At 39.4% G+C, this 24,159-nt stretch overlaps 2 protein-coding genes across 5 annotated transcripts in view; one reads left to right on the top strand and one right to left on the bottom strand.

Annotated features, from left to right (window-relative positions):
- Nucleotides 1-12,019, bottom strand: part of vars2 (valyl-tRNA synthetase 2, mitochondrial) — a 28,319-nt gene extending 16,300 nt beyond the window's left edge. The window contains exons 1-13 of one of the 4 annotated variants that reach the window (XM_015035761.1): nt 11,910-12,019; nt 11,452-11,637; nt 10,233-10,314; nt 10,055-10,155; nt 8,959-9,080; nt 8,801-8,867; nt 7,655-7,752; nt 6,902-6,983; nt 5,772-5,891; nt 5,126-5,234; nt 4,149-4,237; nt 1,791-1,881; nt 181-308 (exon numbers count right to left, since the gene is read on the bottom strand). In XM_015035761.1, coding sequence (XP_014891247.1) covers nt 181-308; nt 1,791-1,881; nt 4,149-4,237; nt 5,126-5,234; nt 5,772-5,891; nt 6,902-6,983; nt 7,655-7,752; nt 8,801-8,867; nt 8,959-9,080; nt 10,055-10,155; nt 10,233-10,314; nt 11,452-11,619 — 1,257 coding nt within the window. In that variant the 5' untranslated portion in view covers nt 11,620-11,637; nt 11,910-12,019. Of the gene's footprint in view, nt 1-180; nt 309-1,790; nt 1,882-4,148; nt 4,238-5,125; nt 5,235-5,771; nt 5,892-6,901; nt 6,984-7,654; nt 7,753-8,800; nt 8,868-8,958; nt 9,081-10,054; nt 10,156-10,232; nt 10,315-11,451; nt 11,638-11,909 lie in introns of those variants that run through there. The other 3 variants (XM_015035762.1, XM_015035764.1, XM_015035763.1) reach the window with 3 other exon arrangements.
- Nucleotides 12,020-14,018: 1,999 nt separating this feature from the next.
- slc37a1 (solute carrier family 37 member 1) overlaps nt 14,019-24,159 on the top strand; it is a 20,383-nt gene continuing 10,242 nt past the window's right edge. The window contains exons 1-14 of the mRNA XM_015035750.1: nt 14,019-14,133; nt 15,463-15,677; nt 16,222-16,303; nt 17,270-17,402; nt 19,357-19,435; nt 19,944-20,079; nt 20,353-20,429; nt 20,514-20,680; nt 21,103-21,155; nt 21,231-21,305; nt 21,818-21,856; nt 23,161-23,283; nt 23,369-23,459; nt 23,838-23,905. Of these exons, the coding sequence (XP_014891236.1) occupies nt 15,622-15,677; nt 16,222-16,303; nt 17,270-17,402; nt 19,357-19,435; nt 19,944-20,079; nt 20,353-20,429; nt 20,514-20,680; nt 21,103-21,155; nt 21,231-21,305; nt 21,818-21,856; nt 23,161-23,283; nt 23,369-23,459; nt 23,838-23,905 (1,179 nt within the window). The 5' untranslated portion in view covers nt 14,019-14,133; nt 15,463-15,621. The remainder of the gene's footprint in view (nt 14,134-15,462; nt 15,678-16,221; nt 16,304-17,269; nt 17,403-19,356; nt 19,436-19,943; nt 20,080-20,352; nt 20,430-20,513; nt 20,681-21,102; nt 21,156-21,230; nt 21,306-21,817; nt 21,857-23,160; nt 23,284-23,368; nt 23,460-23,837; nt 23,906-24,159) is intronic.

Here is a 24,159-nt window from a genome sequence, read left to right as displayed (position 1 = left end):
GGAGAGCACCGGAGTTGAGCCTTTTTTTCATTCAGTGTCGTCAACAGGAAGAGAAAAAGGCCGAACAAATAATAAAGCCGATAAATTAAAATGAGGTCGATAAATTAATTCATCGTGCGATTAAGTGATTTATTGTTTATCGTGACAGGCCTATAATCAATCACAATGATTTTCCTGCACCTCCAACCACTGTCCACACAACGGCTCCATAGTCCCATCTCCACTAATGACCGAAGGGCGGGGCAGAGAATGCTTCTGTGAAAGTTGGAAGTCCATAAAGTCATGAGCAGGAGTCACCTTCACTGCACCTACAAAGTTAATACAAACAACAGGTATTACTCCACAAAATCATATATGATTTAATGCTCTTTGGCTCAGACACGACTCCACTTCCTGCAGAGGCTGAGAAGAGCCAACCTCCCTACATCTGCTCTCACCACCTTCTACAGGGGAGCCATTGAGAGCATCCTGACCAGCAGCCTCCCTGTCTGGAACCGCAGCTGTCAGGCTGCAGACAAGAAGGCACTCCAGAGGGTGGTGAGGACCGCAGAAAAGCTCATCAGATCACCTCTACCGGCCATTCAGGACCTTTACACTTCACACTGTTCCAAGAGAGCAATGGACATAAAGAGAGACTCCTCTCACCCAGCACACACACTGTTCTCCCTGCTACCATCAGGGAAGCGCTACCACAGCTTGCAGTGTCACACAAGCAGACAGGGAAGCAGCTTCTTTCCACAAGCCATTAGACTCAGCAACACATTGAAGTAAACTAATGAACATTTCATAGACATTTCTTTCACACAACACTTGCACTTTACTTTTTGCACCTTGCATACAGCATCTACATTACCTGTATGTCCACTGATTATACTTCTGCTGTTATGTGTGTGTGTGTGTGTGTGTGTGTATTGTCCATCATTATGTTAGTCTTCTTATTGCAGTGTGTGTGTTTGTGTTTATTGCACATGTCTGTATCAGTGTGAGGGTGTGTGTGTTTGTGAGTGAATGTGTCAGAGCGAGAATGTAAACTCGTATCAGTATGTTAGTTTTTACTGCACATTGTGTGTGTGTGTGTGTGGGGGGGAGGGGTTACTGTCAATGTCTCATTTATATGTTTAGTTTAACGGCACATTGGAGTTTGGTGAAATGTAATTTCAAACTCCTGTGATTTTTGACTATAAAGTACGCTTGACTTGACTTTGTTTGGTGAAACTGTTGGGATGTTTTCACACCTGATAGTTTGGTAGACTCAGTTTGATTGGGGACCAAAATTGCAACATCAGCTACATTCTTAGCTGGTGTGGTTTTCACACTGCACTGAGTCAAACAATCCAAATTAATTGAAAAACCTGTTCACCCCCTGACCTTTGGTGGTGCTGCACCAAAGCTACTGAAGGAAGGAAACAACACAAAAACCTACCAGGAAAACTACTGCAAATTTCCTCTTCACAAAGTGTAAACTAAAATGGAGAGGCATCAGATCAGTTGTAGGATTTCTCTCTGTAGCGCTAGATTTGTTTTGGCTCTACTGACCCAGAATGCCCTGTGCTATAGTTTGCTTCCTGCTTTTGGAGTGTTCTCTGGTTCACTTGCATCCACATATATAGATTTGAAAAATGCCAGGTTTCACTCCAACTGAACTGAGCCAGGTTTGTAAGTTCGCTTTTCTGGTCCATAGAGTTCAATTACGCATTCACACCTCCCCAAAAGAACTGGACTTTGGAGACAATCGAACAAGAGTTACATTTAAACCTACTAAACAGGTAGGAGTGAATGCACACTGGTACCTGTTCCCATATCCATGTCCACCATTGTATCTGTGATGATGGGGATGAGCTTGTTGGTGAAAGGATGTTTACACAATAGTCCATGGAAAGTCTAAACAGAGAGAAAGATGTCCATTATATCAATTTGTCAATAATGATTAGGAACTCCTAGCTTGGTTTCAATACACATATAAAGCAGGCAAAGTGGTAAAAAGACTAAAACGGGGGCAGAGTTCAGACGGGTCCAGCCTGGAGAGTCCAGGCATGGCGCAGTAAAGAGGTAATTCAGAGACTTCAAGCAGTTCATCAGGAAAAACTGTTCTTGTCCAATAACAATGTCTGTCAGAGTGTAGCTGAACTTGGACCACATCAGCAAGTCATCTGAATTTTATCTATTACAGTGGGAGCAAAGTGAAAATGTGGCTTTCAATTAATGTCAGTTTTATCAAATTCCTGTTAGACAAATCAAATTTACAGAATAAGAAAGAACTGAGAGTTAGTTTTAACTGCTTGTAATTTAGAACCTGTTAGACCTATCATTTAAAAAAAACTGAGTGTTGCTTACTTTCACAAATAGAATAAAATAAAATAGACTTTATTGATACCCAAAGGGAAATTGCTTATTCGTTGAAAAGCTACTCCATTCAAGGTATTAAATATTAATAATAAGTGATGTAAGTAATTAAATATGACTGAAAATAAATAAGCATGCACATGCAAATATGTTCATCTATGATCTATAGATGAGTGCAGATAAAATTAGATTTAAGTTACTCAGATTTGGGAACTGTAAAGTCTAATGGCTACAGGAAAATGATTCCCTGTGTTGCTCTGTGGTGAACTTTGGTACAATAAGTTTCTGGTTGAAGATGCTCCTGCAGCTGGGGGCACATCATGAAGTGGATGAGACTCGTTGTCCAAGACAACCTGCATCTTGGACTTGTCTCTGACACCGCTGTCAGAGAGTCCAGCTCCACTCCAACGACGTCACTGGCCTTGTGGATCAGTCTATTCATTCTGTTGGTGTCCTCCACCTTCAGTCTGCTGCCCTGCACAACACACAGGATGGCACTGGCAACCACAGAGTCATACAACAGGTCTGGGAGATGTTGAAGGACCTCAGAGACGACTTTGGCCCTTCCTCTACGGAGCGACAGTGTTCTTCACCCAGTCCAGTTTATTGTCAATGTGGAGACCCAGGTGTTTCTGATTCTCCACAATGTCCACACTGACCCCATGATGGTAACAGGAGTCACTGGCGTCTTGGTCCTCCTCCTGATATCCACCACTCATTCCTTGGTCTGTGTCACATTGAGCTGCAGGTGGTTCAGCCCACACCATGTGACAAAGCTGCCCATCAGCAGACCTGTACTCAACCTCATCACCCTCACTGATGCAACCACAGGTAGGTCATCTGAGAACCTCTGGAGGTGGCAGGTCTATACCGGGTTTTAAAGTTGTGTATATTCCAGTTAAGTCGCTGTATTTCTTTTTTAAACTTGTTCATTTGAGGATAAGTCAGTGGTGGGTAAACATAAATAATTTGGATGTTTGTGTTTAAATGTATGAAGTGATGTTCTACTGACATGCATGTGCATTAATGTAGTGACTGAAAAAGAGAAAAAAATATTTAAAAAATAGCTGAAAAAATAATAATTATAAGCAAAACAAATAATCGATGAGTGTGATTAAATTGATTACAAATTACTGAGAGGGGGAAAATCAAAATCAAAGAATTCAATACATCTTAAATGACATACTGAAAATGTTGAGCAGTTTAGAAAAGCCAGGGTGTAATTTTCAGAGACATTACTTTGTCGATGTCGTTTCATGACCGGTGCAGGATTTTGCATCGTTCATTAGTTTATTGTGGAAACTGGTTAAGTCTGAATGTGGTTCCAGTTTGGCGTTAGCTGGATGTGGGGCTTTGTATCCGATCCAAAACAATGAATGGGGAGGAAGGTAATCTGGTTATGAGAGTCGGGGGAAGTTTTGAGCCTTGTTGTCATGAATTCTTTTATCTGAACTTCTGGATTGTCAGATGACTTTTCAGGAACGCCAGAGAAAATCATAATGTCCTGCATGATTCTTGCTTGAATGACCAATGTCTTTCTTTCATGGTTTTGTTTTCTTGAATAACTAAGTTCATATCTTTTGCTAAAGTTTAGCTGGATCTTGGGGTGAATTATTGGAATGTCGGAGTTTTTAAATGGGATTATGCGCAAATTAAAGACTTAACCAAAGGTCTTTTATTTTGTTGCATAATGTCACAAGTAAATCCAGTTTTTTCGAGAGAAAACATGCAAAGTCCACACAGCAGTGACAGCAAAGATGCTGTGTTTAGCAACACAACTTCATATCATCTTGTAAGTAACTCACCTGATATCGAGGATCATCAGGGTGAACAGCTACAGCCACATCTCCAAGCATCGTCTCAGGACGAGTCGTGGACACTGCCACTTCACCATCTGACACACACACACACACACACACACACACACACACACACACGCACACACACACACATATATATGTAACAGGGTTTTAATATAACAATATTATAAATGTGAAGTTTGTCAAAATGTGTTTATTTGTTCTTTGAATTTATTTTTTTATGTTTCTTCAGACATTAATTTGTTTTAAATTCTGTTATGTTGCTCTTGTCAAGATGCCAGAGTAACCGGAAACTGACAGCTCGTCCCTTTTTTCTGTTGCTGTCTGTAACTTTGAGGACAGAAGCTGCTAGACTGACGATAACCACGAACTTCTCCATATGTCTGGCCCAAACATACCTATTTGTGAAATTCCAAAGGAAAATGTGTTTTGTTAATCTATGATCTGGGATATCAATAGACTTACTCCACAATCTGACCATGTCTACAATATATTTAACTTCACATGGTTCCCGACCCATTTCTCCATATAAAGTCATTTTAGGAGCATTTCTGTTCACACCTTTATTTCTAACTGAACCTCTTCAGTCTGACTGGACATTAATAACTTCTTCAAATGTAACATATTCATCCACAGTAAGTCCCAAATACTTATATGTTTTTGTAGCAGACAAAGTAGAAGGCCCAAAACTAAACGTAAACATGACACAGTTTTCTGAAATGAATAACTTGAGTTTAATCGCAATTTATCCTTGTATACCTTATATCCCTATGTATGCAGATATCTATGAGGTTATGAATAAATTGTGATAAAACTATATGCATTTTATGTGTGTATACCTCCATACCCATACACAGATCTATCGATCGATAGATCAACAGATATATTGATATTTTCAGATATCAACACAAAGCAGATGAAATTAAACACCATTGTTAATGTCTCCATCCACCAATACTCACCATGGCCTTCGACAGGATATGCAAAGGTGAACATTGTTCCAAATTCCACCTTATTCTCATATCCAGGGACAGACATTAAGGTTGGTCCAGAAACGTCCCTGGTCTCCACCTAAGACAAATGAACGACTTCAAGTTACTCTTTGGACAGAAAATGATGACAGAGTGTTCAATCTCAACTCAACATTTACACTATGTTGTGGAAATTTTCCTTTAACAAGGAGTGAGGTAAAACTGTTTCAAACCCAGAGAACCAGAGAAAGAACATGTTTTAATCAGTGTTTATTTGAAGTCTCTGCTCACTGATCGCAGTCAGGAGAAAGAGCAAACAAAACTTTAATAATCATAGTGACCTTAACATTTTCCACTGCAACTACATGAACAAAATAAAAGATGTTAACTTGTGAATGTAAATTATGAATTTGTCTGCTTTCCCTGCTGCTACCTAAAAAAATTGCATTTTATAATGACTGCACAGTTTCCACAGTTCAGCATTAAATAAATATTTCTGCATTCTGAATTTATCAACCTGAAAGAAATAATAATGTTCCTTTTCAGGGTCTTAGTCGATGACAAATGAGTTGCATATTAATATTATGAAACATCCAGTAAAGACAGAGCAAAACGTCTGATATAGAGAGTTTCTTACCTCGATGTCAGAGATTGCAGACTGAAGAGCACAGCTCCAGTTGACCAAACCGTCTGAGCGGTAAATAAGACCAGAGTCACACAGTCTGACAAAAGCCTCAGTTACAGCTCTGCTAAAACCCTGAAATCAGACAACAATAAGACACTGAAACAGGTTTATTTGGTAGACAAAGAAACAACATGCAAATACACATTTCTGTAGTAAATGGGTTTGCTGCTTCCTACACAAGGAAGAACAAAGACCTCTTAGTAAGTTGTCTGAAAAAAAACCCTGCCCACAACACAGCAGCTCAATCAACTGAAGTCAGCAGAGCTTCAGAAAATATTTGCATTTACAGTAAAAGTCAGTATTTGGTGTTAGTAGGAAGAAAACAAAACTGTTGATGAAAATAGTCTGTCAATGATAGAGACTGGGTTCCCTCATTAAATCCAGCCATCATCTTCCACTCAGCCAGGGTCTAGTCTCAGGCAGCAGACTAAGCAGAAGCCCAGACTTCCCTCCTCCAGGGGAACCGCAAGGCGTCCCCCAGTCCAGCAGACAATTCAGAGAGTCCAGCCTCTCTGAACGGAGAAGCAGTGGCAGAGCTTCTCTCCGTATCTCCAGGGGAGAGTCCAGACACCCTTTCAGGCGCTTGTATCCACAGTCCCATTCTTTTGGTCCCAAAGCGTGACAGTAGATGAGGGTAGGAATGTAGACTAGCCAGTAAAACAAGAGTTGAAAGGATCACCACGACAACGATACAGCGACTGCATCACAGCTTTTGTTGTGAAGGGTTTTGTTTTTCTTGCAACCTCACACTGTAGGGATAGAGTGTGACTCATGGTTTCTTTTCCCACCTCCTCATAACGTCATGTTTCCTTTTCTGAATTAATGAAAAGGGCAGAGCCTCTGACAGCTGAGGCCCCAGGCACCCGTCTTCCCTGGTTTTGTTTTGTGATTCTGCCGTCGTTGGATGCAAGTGGGTGTTTGTAGTCAATTAAATAGTATGACACATATTTAATTGGCATCATACTATTTCATACTATTTTGTTTCTCCAGGATGCCAGACAGATGCAAATTTTACACCCAAACATTTTAATCACTGGGTGATGATGTCACATGGTAGGAATATATGTGACTAAAAGCCTCACCGGATCCATCGTGAAACAGGCTCTGCTCCAGTCCAGAGAAGCACCAAGCCCCCTCAGCTGGTGATAAATCTCTTCTCCTTTCCTGGGACACAGGAGAAGAGGTCAGGGAGACGGAAGCAAACACTGAGCACATCATTCAACCAAACTGGGCAACACTTTATTTGAAGGGGTGGCAAAGAAGGTGACATGACGCAACACATGTCACGAACATGAAGGAGTCTTCATCAGTGTTCATGACTGCTGTCATTAACTGTCATTCTGTAAATAATGACACAAAGTTGACATTGTTTAAAATGTCTTTGTTGACACGAACCAAGAAGTTATAATTTGTCCTATATACATTACGACATGTATTAATTATCAAACTTTAAAAAGTTATGTAGCTTTATGTGTTAATATTAAATTACTGTTCATTTGTTGCCAGCTTTGACTTCATTCATCTAATTCATCCCACAGTATTTCAGCAACGTGTCTACAAAGCGCTTATGAACTCTGCATTTGAAACACGACATTATTTAAGGCTGTTTATCTCCACCAGACAGAGGCAGCAGCAGACCACCAGTCTGCAGTCTGCCAAAAATATCCACAAGTCTTTACGGCCCTCCGTCTGACCCCGAGATCCGACAGGGTCAGACGGACGGGTCACCAAAAAACCGTCGTAAACATTCATGGAGGCTCCATGTTCCTGCACACCCCTTCAAAGTAACTGTTACCCCAAACTGGTTTGAAGAAATATCAAAAAATAAGATTTACTCATTTTTCCATTTCCATACTTCCTGTAAGAATTCTTCTCTAGTGAAATCTTGTCTGCGCTTCCCTTTGTCCCTCAGAAGTCGTCTCTCCACCACCGTCTAATGCACAAAAACACATTTACTGCAGTGAGGAAAACGCTGCAGCATAGAGTACATGTTCCAAATGTTTCAACAAACAAAGATATAGCAAACCTGACCAAGGTTTAGAATATGATGAGTTAATATGTCAAGCCAAATTATAAATGTGTGCAGATCAGCACAGAGCTAGAATTTTGCAGGGAGTCATCAGGTCTCTTTGCCAGTGGGAATATATTCCCAGGCATCACGGGGTTTTGTTGTTGTTTAAGGAAATCCTGAACCAATTCATTTTGTACTTTATTTTCAAGTTTCTCTGTGTCAGAAGCAGAGTTGTTTTAGTCAAGATCTATAGAAATACGACATTTTCAGGGCCCTGTACTGATTTATCATTGCTGCCAAGTGGTAGTAAAAATTATTAGTACGTTTTCATTTATTCTTTTTCAAGGAATTTAGAAAAAAAAAACTGTTTTCTTGTAGTTTTATTTTAATTGCCTTGTTATTGTTTTCATAGTAATGTTCCAATTTAAAGCACATAAACAAATTAAATAACATCTGTAAGTTTGTCTTAGGTTGCCGAGACATTTCTAAGGCTTTATGACTCAGTCAAATCACAATGGAAGGCTTTATCCAAAATAGGAGGAACATTTGTGATCTTTCCTACATGTGACCAGGATACCAAATATAAGTATTAGTTGCTTTTGTAAATCTCATCATGTTTATGTTCATATTGTATTTATTTGTTGTTGGATTTTATCTCAATGTACACGCTCAGTGACAAATTCTAACTCTATCCTTAAAACAACCTGACAAACGCCATGAAACAACTGCTACGACACGGAGAGTCTCCAGGCTGCAGACATACAGTCTTGCCCTGCTGCCACTTCAATATTTGAAATTTCCTCCATTTTCTCAGCATCAGAGTCGACTTCTTGTTACAGATTGGATGGAGTAGAGACTACAGACTGTGCAAGTAGTGTGGCGCCTTAAGGAACATGAGCGAAACCTACATTTACAGTCAAAAAAGACAAAAACAACTCTTCATTTTTTTAAAAAGACAAAGTTGTCATACCTGAGTTGCAATTCCAGCATGGTCACATCCAGGCACCCACAGAACTCTGTGACCCTGCATCCTTCTCCTAGCAAATGGCAAAATGAAAGCTTTTCAAAAATACTTTTGACTAAATGTTAAGCATCAGATTGTTGATGAAGCCTGTTGTTGACCGTTACCATCGGACCAGAGCGTCCTGCACAGCTACAGTTAGAGCATGGCCCAGATGAAGAGTACCGGTCACGTTTGGCGGAGGAATACACAAAGAAAACGTCTGATCCACACGATGAGGCAATCGCTCCTGACCAAATTAAATACATCATAGACAGAAATCAACAGCAAATATTAATGAATGTATTGACAGGCAGAAATCCAAAACTCCAACATCACCAAAACACAAAGTTGGTTGGATCATTTGTTGCTGTGAGATGAGAATGAACAGCCTAAATTTATGATTGGCATGCGCTTCTTGGCAGAGTCTCTGTGGACACAATAAAGTCTTACTGGATAGATTTGGACACACGTGGACAAAACTGTCGGTACGCCTTGGTTAATGAAAGAAAACCCCAATGGTCTGAGGTAACAATGAATACACGTTTTATGAAAATGAACAAATGAAAGTCAGACATTGCTTTTCAAACATGCTTCAACAGAATTACGTTTAAAAAATAAACTCATGAAACCGGGCTGGACAAAAATGATGGCAACCCTGAAAATGATGTGACCAAAGGAACACGTTAAATCAAGACGTGTCCACAAATTAGCAGGTTTTTCTTTCATTAACCGAGGGGTGCCAACAATTCTGACCCTCTGCATACTCAAAAAAAAACAAAAAAAAAACAAGGTTGCACCTAAACTGTCACAATATCATTTAGACAGATTTGTAGTGTAAAGAAACAACAAGAATCTCAAGTTTAATCATGCTTGCCGATACCAAATAGTTTTTGTCATAAACAAGGAGTGAGTGTGAAAATTTGTTCCGTAACATGCTAACTATAAAACAGGCATCCTTGTGAGTGTTATGATGTAGGATTTTATTCCCAGACAGAAGAATATTGTGTGGTCATCCCATGTTGGCTCATACTTTGCCTGTCTGGCCAATATTTGGGAGGAAAACCAGATTTGCTTACACAACAGGTTGCCACAACAAACATGTCCAACTATTTTTCCTTTAGTTGCGCACATGAAAAATTGTACCGGAATTATGTTTCTCGTCCAAAAGTCACCAATTTACTTAACTGAATCAATATTTTTTATTATGTTAAGATTTCTCACATGTTGGTCAGGATTGAAAAATCCCTCTTTCTCCCACCACTGATACCAGCAGGACTCCACATAATCTGGACTGTATGCAGACGGGAAAGGCAAGCTGGTATCTGAAAACAAGCGCATAAATTCCCAAATAACTGAACAAATTACAACATAAATCAATACCATGTGTGCATAAAGTCACCTTTCTTTGTCCCAGCAGGTGTTTGAGCCGTGTACGCTACTTTTGGTATTTCACTCCAGTTTAATGTTTGATCTCCAACTTTCTGAAAGCAAAAACATGTATTCAGCAGCCACTCTTCCTTCTGACATAAAGGTCATATTTTGGTAGCAATCATGCATCCATTAATTCATGCATGAGAAGTTCAACACAGGGGCCAAGGAGGGGCTAGTTCCCTTGTCGAACTGGCCCTTGCCTCAACACAGAAGACAATAAAGTCAGTTTGTTACATTAGATAGATAAATAGGATGGATAGATTCAGACAGACAGATAAAGTGAAAACACTTTATCTGTGAGAGAAAGCAGCTGATATCTTGCTCTAATTTAACTAATCACTATCAAGTGAAAATACTTTTATAAAGTAGTTTGTTTTTATGGTCTATATCTGTCAGTTTTTTGAGTACGTCAGTTTCACAATAGCACAATGCTACAATGACGTTCGAGAAGCAACAGTATTTTGAAGAGGGGCATAAAAGGCCATTTCTTGACAATTTGAAGTCTTATACATAGAAAGAAAATAATCAAGGCTGTGGCCATGCTTCCTACGAGTGTCTCAGTCTGACAGTGCTAGGTAGGGGCACTTTTGATTTCTCCTGATCTATGTTTTTTAATTTATGTGTGGCGCACACCTGGTTCTCATTGCCATTCATTACACCTGCCTTAAGTGAATAATTTAACCTTCAGTGAATTAAAAGTCCATACATTCACCTCTAACAAGCATCTCTTAACTAGAGAGTAGCTATCTCTGTACAGCTACCTCATGTTAGTGCCACTAAGGATGCTTCCACAAACTGTTAAATCATTGGGATGCAATTTGTCTATCAGCATTGACAAAATTTTATCTGTTGTGCATTTTATGCACTTAAAGTTAGTTTTCTGACTATTTAAAAATTTGATAGACTAGATAATATTTAGACTTCATCCCATGAAATGACACACTTTATAAAGTCTTTGCCTCTTAGTATGATTGTAAGCTTATTCTTTTGTATTTTGATATTTCCCCAATAAAATTGTACCTGAATAAGTTCATTTTTACTGAGTTGATTGATTGATTTGAAAAATCGAACATTTGTCTTATTAACCTTGATATCTGGTCTCTATTGTTTTGTTGCTTATTTATTTTATACATAATAATAATAATGTTGCAGAAACTCAGTCTGTGTGCTTGGTCTACTCGGCTTACATCATGTTGAGCTGACAGAATATTCTCTTCCCGTTCTTGCCTGCGTCTGCGTACGTAGTCTTGTGGCCGCAGCTGAGCAGAAGGGACAGGGCGGGACGGTTCTGGAGGCTTGCTGGACCACAGTCTGGCTACCAGCCTCGCCTTTGGACGATGCCCTTTCGTCCACATCCTCAGCTACGAAACACCCTTGGGATGAAAAATATAAAAGCACAACCTAATCAATTCTAACGTAAGTTTCAGTGTTTTCATTGTCCATGTGTTTAGTTAATATACACGGAATTAAAGTCACAAATTTAACTTCGTGATGCATGTATTTTCAAAGTGCATTATTTAACTTAGCTGACTTATTGTAATACCCCTTCAACCTCCTTCAAAAACGTCTGAAATAGTGGAGCTAAATATAAATAAATATCGTAAGGCTTCTTCTTCATACTTTTAATTGCAAATGTAATAAATACCCTCAAACTCTGTCAGTTGATACCACTGGATTCAGACTGACGGGCTGCAGCTTTAACCTGACGGACTGAAAGGAAGTCCGTCAGCTAATATCTTCCGCAGCTTCCGCCGCAAACCGGAATTGCCATTTTATTATTATTATTGTTGTTATTATTATTATTACTTCTTTATTTATTTCAGTAAAAAAACAACGACACATAATTGTTAACATATCACAAAATTTGGCAAGGGGAGCATTAATTAAAACATAGGAAGAAGAAAATAACAGCTACAATATTCTTGCACACAGAAAATAACAATACAAAGTGACATATGTGCCAGAGTCTCATGTTAAAGTAAATTAAAACAATAAATCCTCCAAAATTCCAAGTTGGGTGCAAGCCTATATGACTGTTAACTCTTGAAAAATAAAATTAAAGACTGTAATTCCAAACATAACGCATGGCTCCAAATAGACCTTTCTATTTTAGGACCAATTTACAAATCAAAAACGGAAAATTTGTCGAGATTAATATATTCAACTTGTAGCATTGCTGTTTCAAATAGATTAATTAAATCTATCAATCAAATGAATGAAGCCGGGATCAATACAGCACACTTAGCTTCAAAAAGAAGGGGTTATTTATCTTTGAAAAAAACACTTTTCCCTCTGAGTTGCAAACAAATGAAAAGGGTGAGTTTTAATATACAAAGAAATGAATGGCCCGTATTTCGAAAGGTAGAAAGTCTCCCGCTTGTCTTTGTTAATGTCAAGTTAATATATTTGCTGAGAATGACGTCGAGCTTCGCGTTGCGCTCCAGAAAACATCGAGACTAATATGAACAGCGCAATGAACTTGAAAACAGCCACGATTGAACGAGTCCGTAAAGTTGTGCAACTAAACGCCATTATAATAATTAATATTAAGATAAGTGTCACAAATCTGTACAGAAGGATATCCGAGTTGTGGAGCCGCAGCAGGAGCGCTATGCGCTCCGCTCTGACAACAAACGCAGGGCCGTTCAAGCGTATGTTGTGTACGCATCCACCTAAGAATGTAGCGCGTGTGCTCCTTCCTTTTTTGGGGGGAGGGTCGAGGAGAAGGGGCGGTTATTGTGTTCGCGTCCACCTGAATAATATGTGGTTGCGACCCTGCCCACACACGCATTAGTATTATTTTAATCAGACTGGTTTGCTTGACGCTTAGACGTCAGCACGACGCCTTGCCATTAGCCAGATTACATCTAAATAATATTACATTGTTTAGGTTAACCCAAATGAAAAATTAGTGTACTATGTTAAATTTTAACATACTTAAGCATACTTTTAGTAGGACTAATCATGAGTGTATTTCAAGTATACTTAGAATTAGTATACTTAAAGTGTGACTTTTTTGAAATTCTAATTTGGTGCTTAGTGTATTTAAGTAGTATTTAAGTAGTACTTAAGCACTATTTAAAGTGTGCTAAGCATACTTCAATGTACTTTTTTGGACAAACTTAAGTAGTACTTAGTGTACTTATTTTTATGTACCAAAACGTGCTTGATTAGTATATTTAGAGTGCACTATTTTAGTGATTGAATTACATTTAACATACTTAGATTGTATTTTAAGTATATTCTAAATACATATTTAATGTGTAGTGTGATTACAGTATGATACACATATACTTTTGGTTTAATCACTAATGAAGTAACTTTTTTGTTACGGTACTTAATGGCTTTTATTATTATTCTTTGCCACTTTGTACATTACATGGTTCATACACACATCAGTACTGCAAACACATCAGGTTACCAGAACAAAGAAGGATCCATTACAACACACTTTACAAAGGTGAAACTAATTACATTGTGCTTTCAATATATTACCATTTTGGTAACACTTTATTTGATGGGATGTGCATAATAAGACTGACATCACAGTGTCATAAACATAAAACCTTTCATCCATAAAGCATTTTCTCATTAAAATTGTCATTATTTACTGAATGACACTTCATGACACTGTTGGTGTATACCGTCACGATAACAAATTTTGCAGAGCGATAAATTGTCTCAAAAATTATTGCGATGTAGATGGTTAAGCATTACATCCTAAATCGTCTTGCCATACACGCTGTGTGTCGCTAAGTGAGTGTTTCTTTGTGGTTGGATGTTGACTGTTGCCAGCTTTCAACAAACTAGGAAGTGGCGGCTCTTGTGTTCCGTACAGAGAAGCAAAGTCCGTGACTCCGGTGAACACGGTAAGGTGGGCAGAATAAACGTGGTGTTGGGGTGAAAACTGTCCTGGGAAGAATACGGAGAACTGATGGGTCAGTCCTGCTTTAATGTGGTTTAGCTAGCTGCTGTTTGAACCTGGAACTTGACGGAAGCCGACATTGTTCTTAGTATCGATAAAAGCAACGCAGAGATGTTGTTCCTGAATCTATATCTTACTCTGGTTTTATCTGTATTTAATGACAGATCGGATCATTTGTAAAGATGGGTCATGCAGGGATATTTGGCTTTCTGTTCAACACACAGCAGCCACGTCTGAACATCCGCGACGAGCGGCGAAGATGATGGTTAATAACTAGAGAAGCTGAAGAGCACAGTCGGTTCTTTTGTATCTGAAGATTGTGTTTCTAGATGAAGGCTTCAAGCTTTTTCACTCGAACCTCACGCAACACCTGCAGCTTTCATCGCGCCTGTCGCTACGGAACTTCAAGAGTTAAACCATGACTCATTTCTCCTGAGAATTGACTTTCCTTTTCCCGTCATTTCCTGAGTATCACTAGTAGAAACTAATTGGCCCAGGCTTGATGAACACTGGAGATTAAATGGAGAGTTTCCCAGGGCAGCAATAGGAAGGAGAAGCACGAAGACAAGATTAAAACATAACATTTATCTGAGTTGCACTCTGAATGAGTTTCCTCAGGCGAATACAACAAAGTTGCTCAGTTGTTGTTTGTTCATTACTCCAGACATTTGCAATAGTTCTGATGTTTTAATTTTGTTGTTTTTTAAGTAGCCTGTTTTTATTCTGTATGTTTTAATTAGTACAGCAGAAACGCTGCCAGCAAAACAGATCCTCACTGTGATGCAGTACACTAGTTCAAAGCTCTATATTGACTCCACCTGCAAACTGAGGCTTCTGAGACGCTTGTGTTAATTTATCCACATGGGATAGAGGCTGGAAAAAGGAGACCATTATTTTGAACTCTATTAAAATCAGAGTTCAAAAAGCAGCATTCCACAGAACAGTGCAACCATCTCGATAACAGATGAAATTTAAACTGTCGTTTCAAATTCACCAATAATAAATGAAAAGTTAGTGCATTTTTGAAAAGGCTGATTATTAAGAGTAAACCTGAATCAGAGCAATAAAACCTGTTTTGCGGCATACAGTCATCTACATTTGATTTTTGATTTAAGGATTACAGATTATTTTATGTAAAGTATATTTACCCTAGCCCAGCATGGAGACCTTTCTAGACCTTTGTCTCGTTTAAGATCCTGCCTTTCTTGATTTTATTGATTCTGTCATTTCTCCCACCTATTCACTCGTCTGCCTCCTCCACCTCCACTTGCAGGTGTCAGCCATGTGTCCTCCAGACGTCCATGTCCCCGTCGGTCTGCTGTGAAGAGGAAGATGACTAATTTCATCTTGATGAGTTTGAGGCCGCTTGGAATGCTGAACTTATTTCACCAAATCCTACCCTGAAACTCACTGTTTTTTTTTTTTTCGCATCATGGCTCCTGTTCCTCCAGGGATCCATCTGCTGGTGTCCTTCAACAGGGAACAATGGTAGGTCTGCATCCGTCCTTCCATCTGTTCATCCACTCCTTTGTCCCTGCATCCCTCCGTTAGCTTTTTTTGCAGGTGATTTGACCAGCAGTCATTGACCAGAGGTCAATGACAGGGCTACACACACACTCACACACTCATGCCTATTGGCAAATTAGTACATTCAGTCAACCTGACAAGTTGACAGTCAACATGATGTCAACATCATGTGGGATGCTTACATCCCACATGTGGGAGGACGGAGGAAGGAGGAGTACCTGGGAAGATCCCACACAGGCACAGGGAGAACAGGCAGACTCATGAAGGTCTTTTTCCTGATGAGAGCCGTGGAGGTAGCTGCTTCCTCTCCTGACTTTCAGCTCAAACCCAGGCATCCTTCACCTCTTTAGTTTCATGCATTCGACCAGCCGGTTTCAGATGTTGGGAAGTCGGATCATATTCCCACAGTCCAGGTTTCTGTGTTGGGATATGGATCTCCTTCCTGTTGCTAGCATGAGGAGGAGAGGAAATGCTGTGGATTTATGACGCTGTGTTTCTCCTGCAGGTACCGAGGTCTTACCTTCATGCTGACCTTCCTGCTCTACACTAGCTTTCACCTTTCCAGGAAACCCATCAGTATCGTAAAGGTAACGTCTGTGTGTGAACTTCTAATCTCATCAAAACCTGACGGCTAGGAAGAAATTAGCTTTCACATTTCAGACTGCTGGATTATAAGAAGGTTGTTTGCTTTAAATACGAAACAAAGAAACAGAGATAAAACAAGTAGGGGAGGCAGTTTCTTTGAAAATGACATCTGAACTCAAACAAGCTGCTGATTGTCCCGAGCTCAAGAACGCGGCCCAAGCAAAACCCAGAACAGAACCAGAAGTGTCAAAAGTAGCACAGTGTTGACTCGTCCTGTTGGTTATCTCTGAGCTTTGTTTAAACATCCTTGATGTGAGTTTTTCCAGCAGGTTGATGGGAACGTTGCTGCATGATCTGTTTTTTAAATGCCACCCATCCCCACTCCTCTAAGACAAGGACATTATTCCCCTTGAAGACGATCTAACTCCAGCCTGTCCAGCTGAAGGACCCGGTCATTTCCTCCTCCACCAGGATGAGCAGAAGACCCTGCCAGTGGGATATAGTGCTACATCCAATGACGCTGGAATCTATCAATCACTTGACTGACTGATCGATTGACCAGGCTGTGGACCTGGGCTCGCAGCCACATCAGGCTGTGATCATGAACAACGATCCCATCATCAAACATGTCTAGATTTCTGATAGCGATGGCGTCTTCTGGCTCGTTCTGCTCAGCAATCCTGCCATGATGGAAGCCATTTTGATGTTGCCATTAGGGGGTCATGTTTATCTGAAGTCTGGCTGAAAACCAGATTTCTATTCAGGTTTTGACTTATTGATGCTAATAGTCTTGAACAGACTCTTTCAGCGTAAAGTTTTTCATTTTTTCCTCCTGATTACGGCAAAAGACTAACAAGACAAAATCTGAAGCTGCTCTTTAGGCATAGAACCTTAGGGAAATGAATGCCATGTCTGTATGGAGCTTGATATTGAACAGTTCTTGATGGTATTTTCTTCATTTTTGCCAGAGCGAGCTTCATAAGAACTGCTCAACAGCCAGTGAGCTGGCAGCCGCCAGCGGCGCTGTGGCCAGCGGTGGAGGCCAGGAAGCCTCTTTCCCTTCACCCCACACTGAGACGCAGTGCAGCTGGAAGCCTTTTGGTATTTATCTGTATTGAGACTATTCTAGGGGTGCATCGATAAATTGGCCAAGATTTCCTATGTTTATCCGTTATTCCTATATTTGCTGTAGAGCTTATCTACCACAGCAAATATCTAAAAATCAAATACCCTCCTCAATCACCATTGTCGCCCCACTGTTGCCAACTCAGCAACTTTCTTGCTATATTTAGCAACATTTCAGACAGTGTAAGTATCACCCAAAATCCAAAACACCTGGGGCCTCATGTATAAAGCTCCGTATGCACAAGAAATGTGCGGTGCCATATTTTATGCACAAGTCGGCATGTATAGAAATAAACATGGTGTGACCTGCTGTGAAAATGTGCAGCAGCTACGCAAACTTTTTCTGTGGACAATAACAAACTACAAAGCGTCAAAACTCGCCTAAACACTGAAATCTGAGGGAGCGATTGATCATATTGATCTCCTGGGAAATGTTATTGCTGGTTTGTTGCCCAGACTGATCATCCTGGAGCTCTGAGCAAAACTTAAAGAAGGAGCCGTGCGGTACCGGTACCGGTCCAGCTGCAGTCATCCTTCAGTCGCCTTTATGGACAAAAAGCGTCTTCATTCTGTTAATGTGCAACTTCTGCACATGATTTCTCTATTCATAATAAACGTCCACATTCGCCACTCAAAGACTCTCTGACTGTCTATAAATCCCGGCTGAACGCTCTGCTGTTCAGGCATTTGCACAATCTCTATATTTTTTTCTTTTCTTAATTTAGATTTTTTTCTTAAAATTTATCTTCATTTTTGTTTGGAGACTTTATGTGCCCTCAAAGCACTTTAAAAAATATATAATTATTATTATTATAAATACTTATACTGGTACAAACAAGGACGTTGCCATGGTTACTGCCCCCACATAGTGGCAGATTTGGGCATTTATAATAATTTACATAATGTATTTATGGGTGGCGACAGGGTGGACCAGCAGCTGTGCTCTATTTCCCGCATATTAGGATTTATAAAGGAAAGGTGTGCAGGTTCGGTTTTATACATCCATATATTTTTGTGCGCCGCACTTTTCTAAATTTGTCCATACGCCAAGTTTTAGTGTGAAAACTGCTCACTCGTCTATACATGAGGCCCCAGGTCATGCTGTGTAAAGATCGGTGATCAGTGATTGGTCAGAAAACTGCAATCGGGGTACCCTAGATTATTTTTTACGTTTTTCATGTTGGACATTTTTCCACCTCTGTTTAAACAGTGAGGCTAGTCAGAATAAACTCCTTTTCACAGAGTCAATGTGACTGAAATAGTTAATTGGAGAAAAATTGATTTTTATTGTCCTTTCTTGTAAAATAATTTGTTCAAAGTTTTATGGACATATTCTGTTTTAGAAGTAGCTGTGATGTTTTCAGGAATACTCACAGTTGTAATCTACAGTTAGATTGTCTGGGAAATGAGAGGACTGGTGAGATATCCAGTAGGAGACGGAGATGTTTGCTTGATCAACTTATATGTTGGTCAGTCTTTAGCTGCTCAATAAACCCATTTGGGAATTTATTAAACTGAAAGAAATCCAGGTTATGCTTTTGATGGATCACACTGCACTTTGAAATGCAGGCTATCTTCCTGAAAGCTAAAAAGGTCAATTACTGTACACTTGAACTCAAACAATCCATTAAACCTGTTGCCACAGCAACGGTGAGCTGTCAGTATATTTTTTGTGATGTATATAACGTGTCTCTCTTGTAAACGAGACGATGAGACTCAAGATTCTTCCTGTATAAATAAATAATTGTATAAAGTACTTGGCAGCTCTTGTGGATTTAGTGCTTTTTGCTTTATTTCCAAAAGTTGTTGCCTCAAACTAAACAGAAAAGCATAAGCAGGGCAGTCAAGTTGGAAAGAACCCTCATCAGTAAAACAGTAATAAACTGCCAGCTGCATAATCTTTGTTTAGTAATTAATATTTGAATTTTAGATAAAAGCAACTACAAGCAGCTGCTAGGAGCCATGGACTACTCTTTTCTCTGTGCCTATGCCATTGGGATGTACCTCAGGTGAGACATCAGTATGATTGAGCTAGCATAAAACTAGCACAACGCTAACAAGCTAGCACAACGCTAACAAACTAGCACAAAGCTAGCATAAAACTAACATGAAGGGGAAGTTGATTTAGTAGATTTTGAATGGTGAGAAAGAGGTTTTAGTATCACATAAACACCAAACTATTAATTCTATTAATTAATTTATTTAAACACCAAACTATTAATTCTAGTTTGGTGTTTATGTGACACTAGATCGTCTAGAGTTCTACTGAAGTAATTATCAGATGAGGGAATCAAGCATGTGATCCCTTCTTCACAGTTTCTGAATTATTTTAGTGCAAAAACACAAAATTATCAACAGATACAACATGTTCTGTTTATTCTGTTTTACTTCAACGCACTTGAACATAAGCAAAATAAATTGGACAGAATCAGGATCCTCTTTATGAAAGTCATGAATGAAGCTTTTACGTCACAGATGAATGTGAGTTAGCATGTTGCTGCTGTTCCCCCTGTGCAGCGGCATCATTGGGGAGCGCCTGCCTATCCGGCTGTATCTCACAGTGGGAATGCTGAGCAGTGGGCTTTTCACCTGCCTGTTTGGACTTGGTTACATTTACAACATTCACAGCCTCGGCTTCTATATATTTGTTCAGGTGAGACGCACACAACACCCATTTTAACCAGGCTGGTTGGGACTTCTCAGTCAGGACAGCTGTACTGAAAAAAAGAAAAAAAAAATCAGTGAAAAAATTGAGCTAATTTATTACAAATAATCAAATTAAATTCATGTTACAAGTTGCCTCAGTTTCTTGAAGTTGGAGCTCCGTTCTCTTTTTTCAGTGTAACTGCAGACACATTTACCTCTGATGTAGCTTTAGTTGATATGTGTACAGGAAGTTGACGTGGCTCTCTGTTTGTTTTTCTAGGTGGCCAATGGTTTGGTTCAAACTACTGGTTGGCCCAGTGTGGTGACCTGCATTGGCAACTGGTTTGGAAAAGGAAGGTAAGGCAGAATAATTCACAGCTTTCATGTAAAGCTGAATGGAGCTGATGTAGGCGTAGTGATGAAACCTTGTGGCGTTGGCAGGCGTGGGCTCATCATGGGACTTTGGAACTCCCACACCTCAGTGGGGAACATCCTGGGCTCTCTGATCGCTGGGTACTGGGTCTCCTCTAACTGGGGCCTTTCCTTCATTGTACCAGGCCTCATCATCGCAGCCATGGGAGTCGTTTGTTTCCTTTTCCTTATTGAACGTAAGTCTAAAAGTCATTAAAGTCATAATAATCATAATTATGTAAAGAGCGTAACGTCGATCTGTGAAAACATATCAGAGTTTTTACAGGGTTCAAAATGTCTACTTTAGTTTTTTTTTTTTTTTAGGTGAATATGTTCACACCAATAATAATAATAAAACTAAATAATAACTTCTAATATAAGTGTAGGGGAATAAACACAAAGGTTGTTAGAAGATGCATTGTTTTCACAAAATAACTTCTAAAGCTTACTTTAGTCATCGGTCAGAGGTTTCACTGTTTGACTCCAGCCTGATATGCTCGTGTCAGAGACTTTACCTTGCAGACTTGCTGAAGGAGCAATCATTTCAAAATGAAAGCACTGAGTAAGGCTGATGGATTTTCTCACTCTTCATTTCACCTAACCGGTTTCCATTCCTCAGATCCGAATGACTTGAAAGGCGTATGTACTCAGAACCCGTCTCCTGGCAGCAGCGTGAGTAAAGGACATTTGTTTTATCCTTCCTGTGTGTGTTTACCTGTTTCATATAGTAAATCTGTCTTTATTTAGGTCTCAGCCAAAAGCTGGAGTGGAGCAAATGGACATCCGAAAGTATATTTGCAATACAAGGATAACAAAAAGCAGGTGTGCATCTCTCTGGATGAATATGTCATTACGTTAGATGCTGTAATGTAAAGACTTTGCTCTGTGAACTCCTGACACGGACCTGGTTACATATTTGACCATATACATTTTTTAAACACAGAAGTCCATCTAAAGCCTTATCTTGCAGAGAGGATGTAACAGAGCTGAAGGTTTGGAGAGGTCGGCTGCAGTTATACGTCTGGCTATTTTATCTTAAGAAGCCATTTCCTTACCGTTTTAAACCACCAGGACGTCATAATTTGTCGTGTTTCATGTGTAGTGAAATATGACAAATTAATTTTGAGCTGGTATGTCGAAGTGAAAATCAAAACAATAAATGATAAAATGGCTCTTAAATAAAATGCTAGAAAAAATAAGAAGCTACGATTCAGTGACTACTAAATCATAATCCTTTGAACAAACTTGATGATACTTGCATAAGTTACATTTATTTTCCTTTAATCAAAGTATTTCTGAATTGAACGCAATGTTTCCTTCATATTGTGTTTTAGGCCTACAACTTTTTTAAGGAATGTCTTCAAAATAGGAAGGTCAGTTCTGTTAGTGATCTCCAGCTTCACTGGTAATCATGTTTTAGGCTGAATCTAAATGTTCACGTCTTTGTGAACAACAACATGTTCAATCGTGTTGACTTTGAATACAAATTCAGGTTTTTGGCTCTGAATAATTTGGCTGTGCAGTTGTGCTAAATGAGGGATTTGTTGTTCCAGGGCATCAACATTTAGACTCAGCCCAGAGGTGTCTGGAAATCACTGGGTCAGGATTTAACCCATTCACATTTCTTATTACTTTGATTTGGTTTTGATTTCAGTTTTTATCACATTTATGCACAGCTAGTATAAGGTTTAATGCTGTAATGCATTTTAATGTAATGATCTTGTTTTTGGTCTGTTATCTCCTATAAAAATATCTTTGCAGACCCAACTTTTACTGCCATTTTCTTGAAAGATAAGACTTTTTAGTCAGTTTATTAAACTAAGTCATATATTCTTAGTCTTTTGACAGTTAGTTTTCCTGCAGCTATCATGTTTAGGCTAACACTTTATTTGACGGGGTGTGCATAAGACTGTCATAAATGTGACATAACGCCTGTCATGAACATGAAGGAGTCTTTATGAATGTTTATGACTGTTGCCATGAAGGGTCATTCAGTAAATTATGACACTTTTAATGCAAAGTTGACACATTTAATGGACTCTTAATGCAACTTTGCATTAAAACTTTCACCGTTGTTCCATATGTGTTCATGTCATATCAGTCTTATGCACACCCCTTCATGTAAAGTGTTACCATGTTGAGCTGTTAAATGGGATATGGTCGTTTTTCAGGCAATGAAATAGATATAATATCCGGAAATATTGATAATTTTATTGATGAGGACCAGAAGATTTACTTTTTCTTTATTCTGAGCTTGAACTGAAATCTGGTGAGGAGTTTCTCTTTACTGTCACTGTCTTGCTGCATGCTGCTGCTTGTTAAATTAGGCTTTCTATTTGATGAGATTTGACTGAATGTTCTCCAAAATCAGAAGATCAAAAGCTGAGTGGGACTTTTTTATTTTTTTTTTTTTTTTTACTCCATTCATTTTTTAAATGTATCTTTCTCATCACAGTTTAATCACAGATATTTCTACAATTATTTGGTTGCTTTAAAAATATAAAATATAAATTTTCAAGCATCATAAATTCACTTTTTCTGCCTCTTGCGAATCTTGAAGTGACTCTGGGGTTAGAATACGGAGCTGTTAGGTGTTGGGTTGGTGTTGATGTCAGCCGGTTCCGCTGAGCTGCAGCTGATCTGTGGCCTTCCTGTTCCTGCCTCCGTCCTGCTGCAGAACTACGACACGGAGCTGCTGCTGCCCCGGGACGCTGTGTGTGTCCCTGCCCAGCCGGTCGTGGTGGTGAAGAGCGAGTCGGAGCCTTCTGCCATCAGCTTCATGGGAGCGCTGCGAATACCCGTCAGTTTACCGACACTCTGCTGGGCTTGCTGTCACGCCAGTCAGTTGTCGCTGTGATGTTGTGACATGCTGTTTGTTTCTGCAGGGAGTGGTGGAGTTTTCTCTCTGCCTGCTCTTTGCCAAGCTGGTCAGCTATACCTTCCTTTTCTGGCTGCCCCTCTACATCACCAAAGCAGGTGGGTAAACAACCTGCCAGCCTCGTTCAGCAATTTCCTCCTCAAGATTTTTGCCTCATTTCAGTTTGCTTGAAACGAGTAAACTTGTACACGTGGAGCATACATGTAATGTTCCATGTGTGTAAAATGACTTTGAAGAACCACATCTGTGGAAACAGTTTTACCAAACAGATTTCAGTGAACGGTTCCCTCCTCAGGCGCGTTGTATGCTCTGTGGAAAAAAGATAGTCTGTTATTGAATAACCTCGAGATAAAATAAAATGCCTTAAGACATGCCGTTTTGAATCTGCACTTTATAAATTAACTGAATTGTGCTGAAACCCCTTTATTCTGGCGAGAGGAATGTGACAGAACTGATGGTTGTTGTTTCTTGTTCAGCTCACTTGGATGCAAAGAAAGCTGGAGATCTCTCCACCTTGTTTGATGTTGGAGGAATTGTGGGTCAGTGATTTTTTATTTTATTTAAAAAAAATTTTATCCAACCATTAAAAGTATTGGTCTTATGTTTTTCATTGAGTACAATTAGTTTTTGTTTTTTCCAATTACTGATGGAATCTGAGGCTTTTTGTCCTTATTGCTTTTTTTGTGTAAATAGAAAATTAGCTTCAGTTTATTTTGCAGGAATTAGCATGAATGTTTTCCTGATGTAACGGCATAAATGGACTCTGTGCGTGTGTGTGGGTGTGTGTGTGTGTGTGTG

This window comes from Poecilia latipinna, unplaced genomic scaffold (genome assembly GCF_001443285.1).
Source record: "Poecilia latipinna isolate Pla-1442-1.1 unplaced genomic scaffold, P_latipinna-1.0 Scaffold348, whole genome shotgun sequence".
NCBI lineage: Eukaryota > Metazoa > Chordata > Actinopteri > Cyprinodontiformes > Poeciliidae > Poecilia > Poecilia latipinna.
The sequence above is the reverse complement of the archived record's forward strand: the minus strand, read 5'-3'. Positions and strand labels throughout refer to the sequence as shown.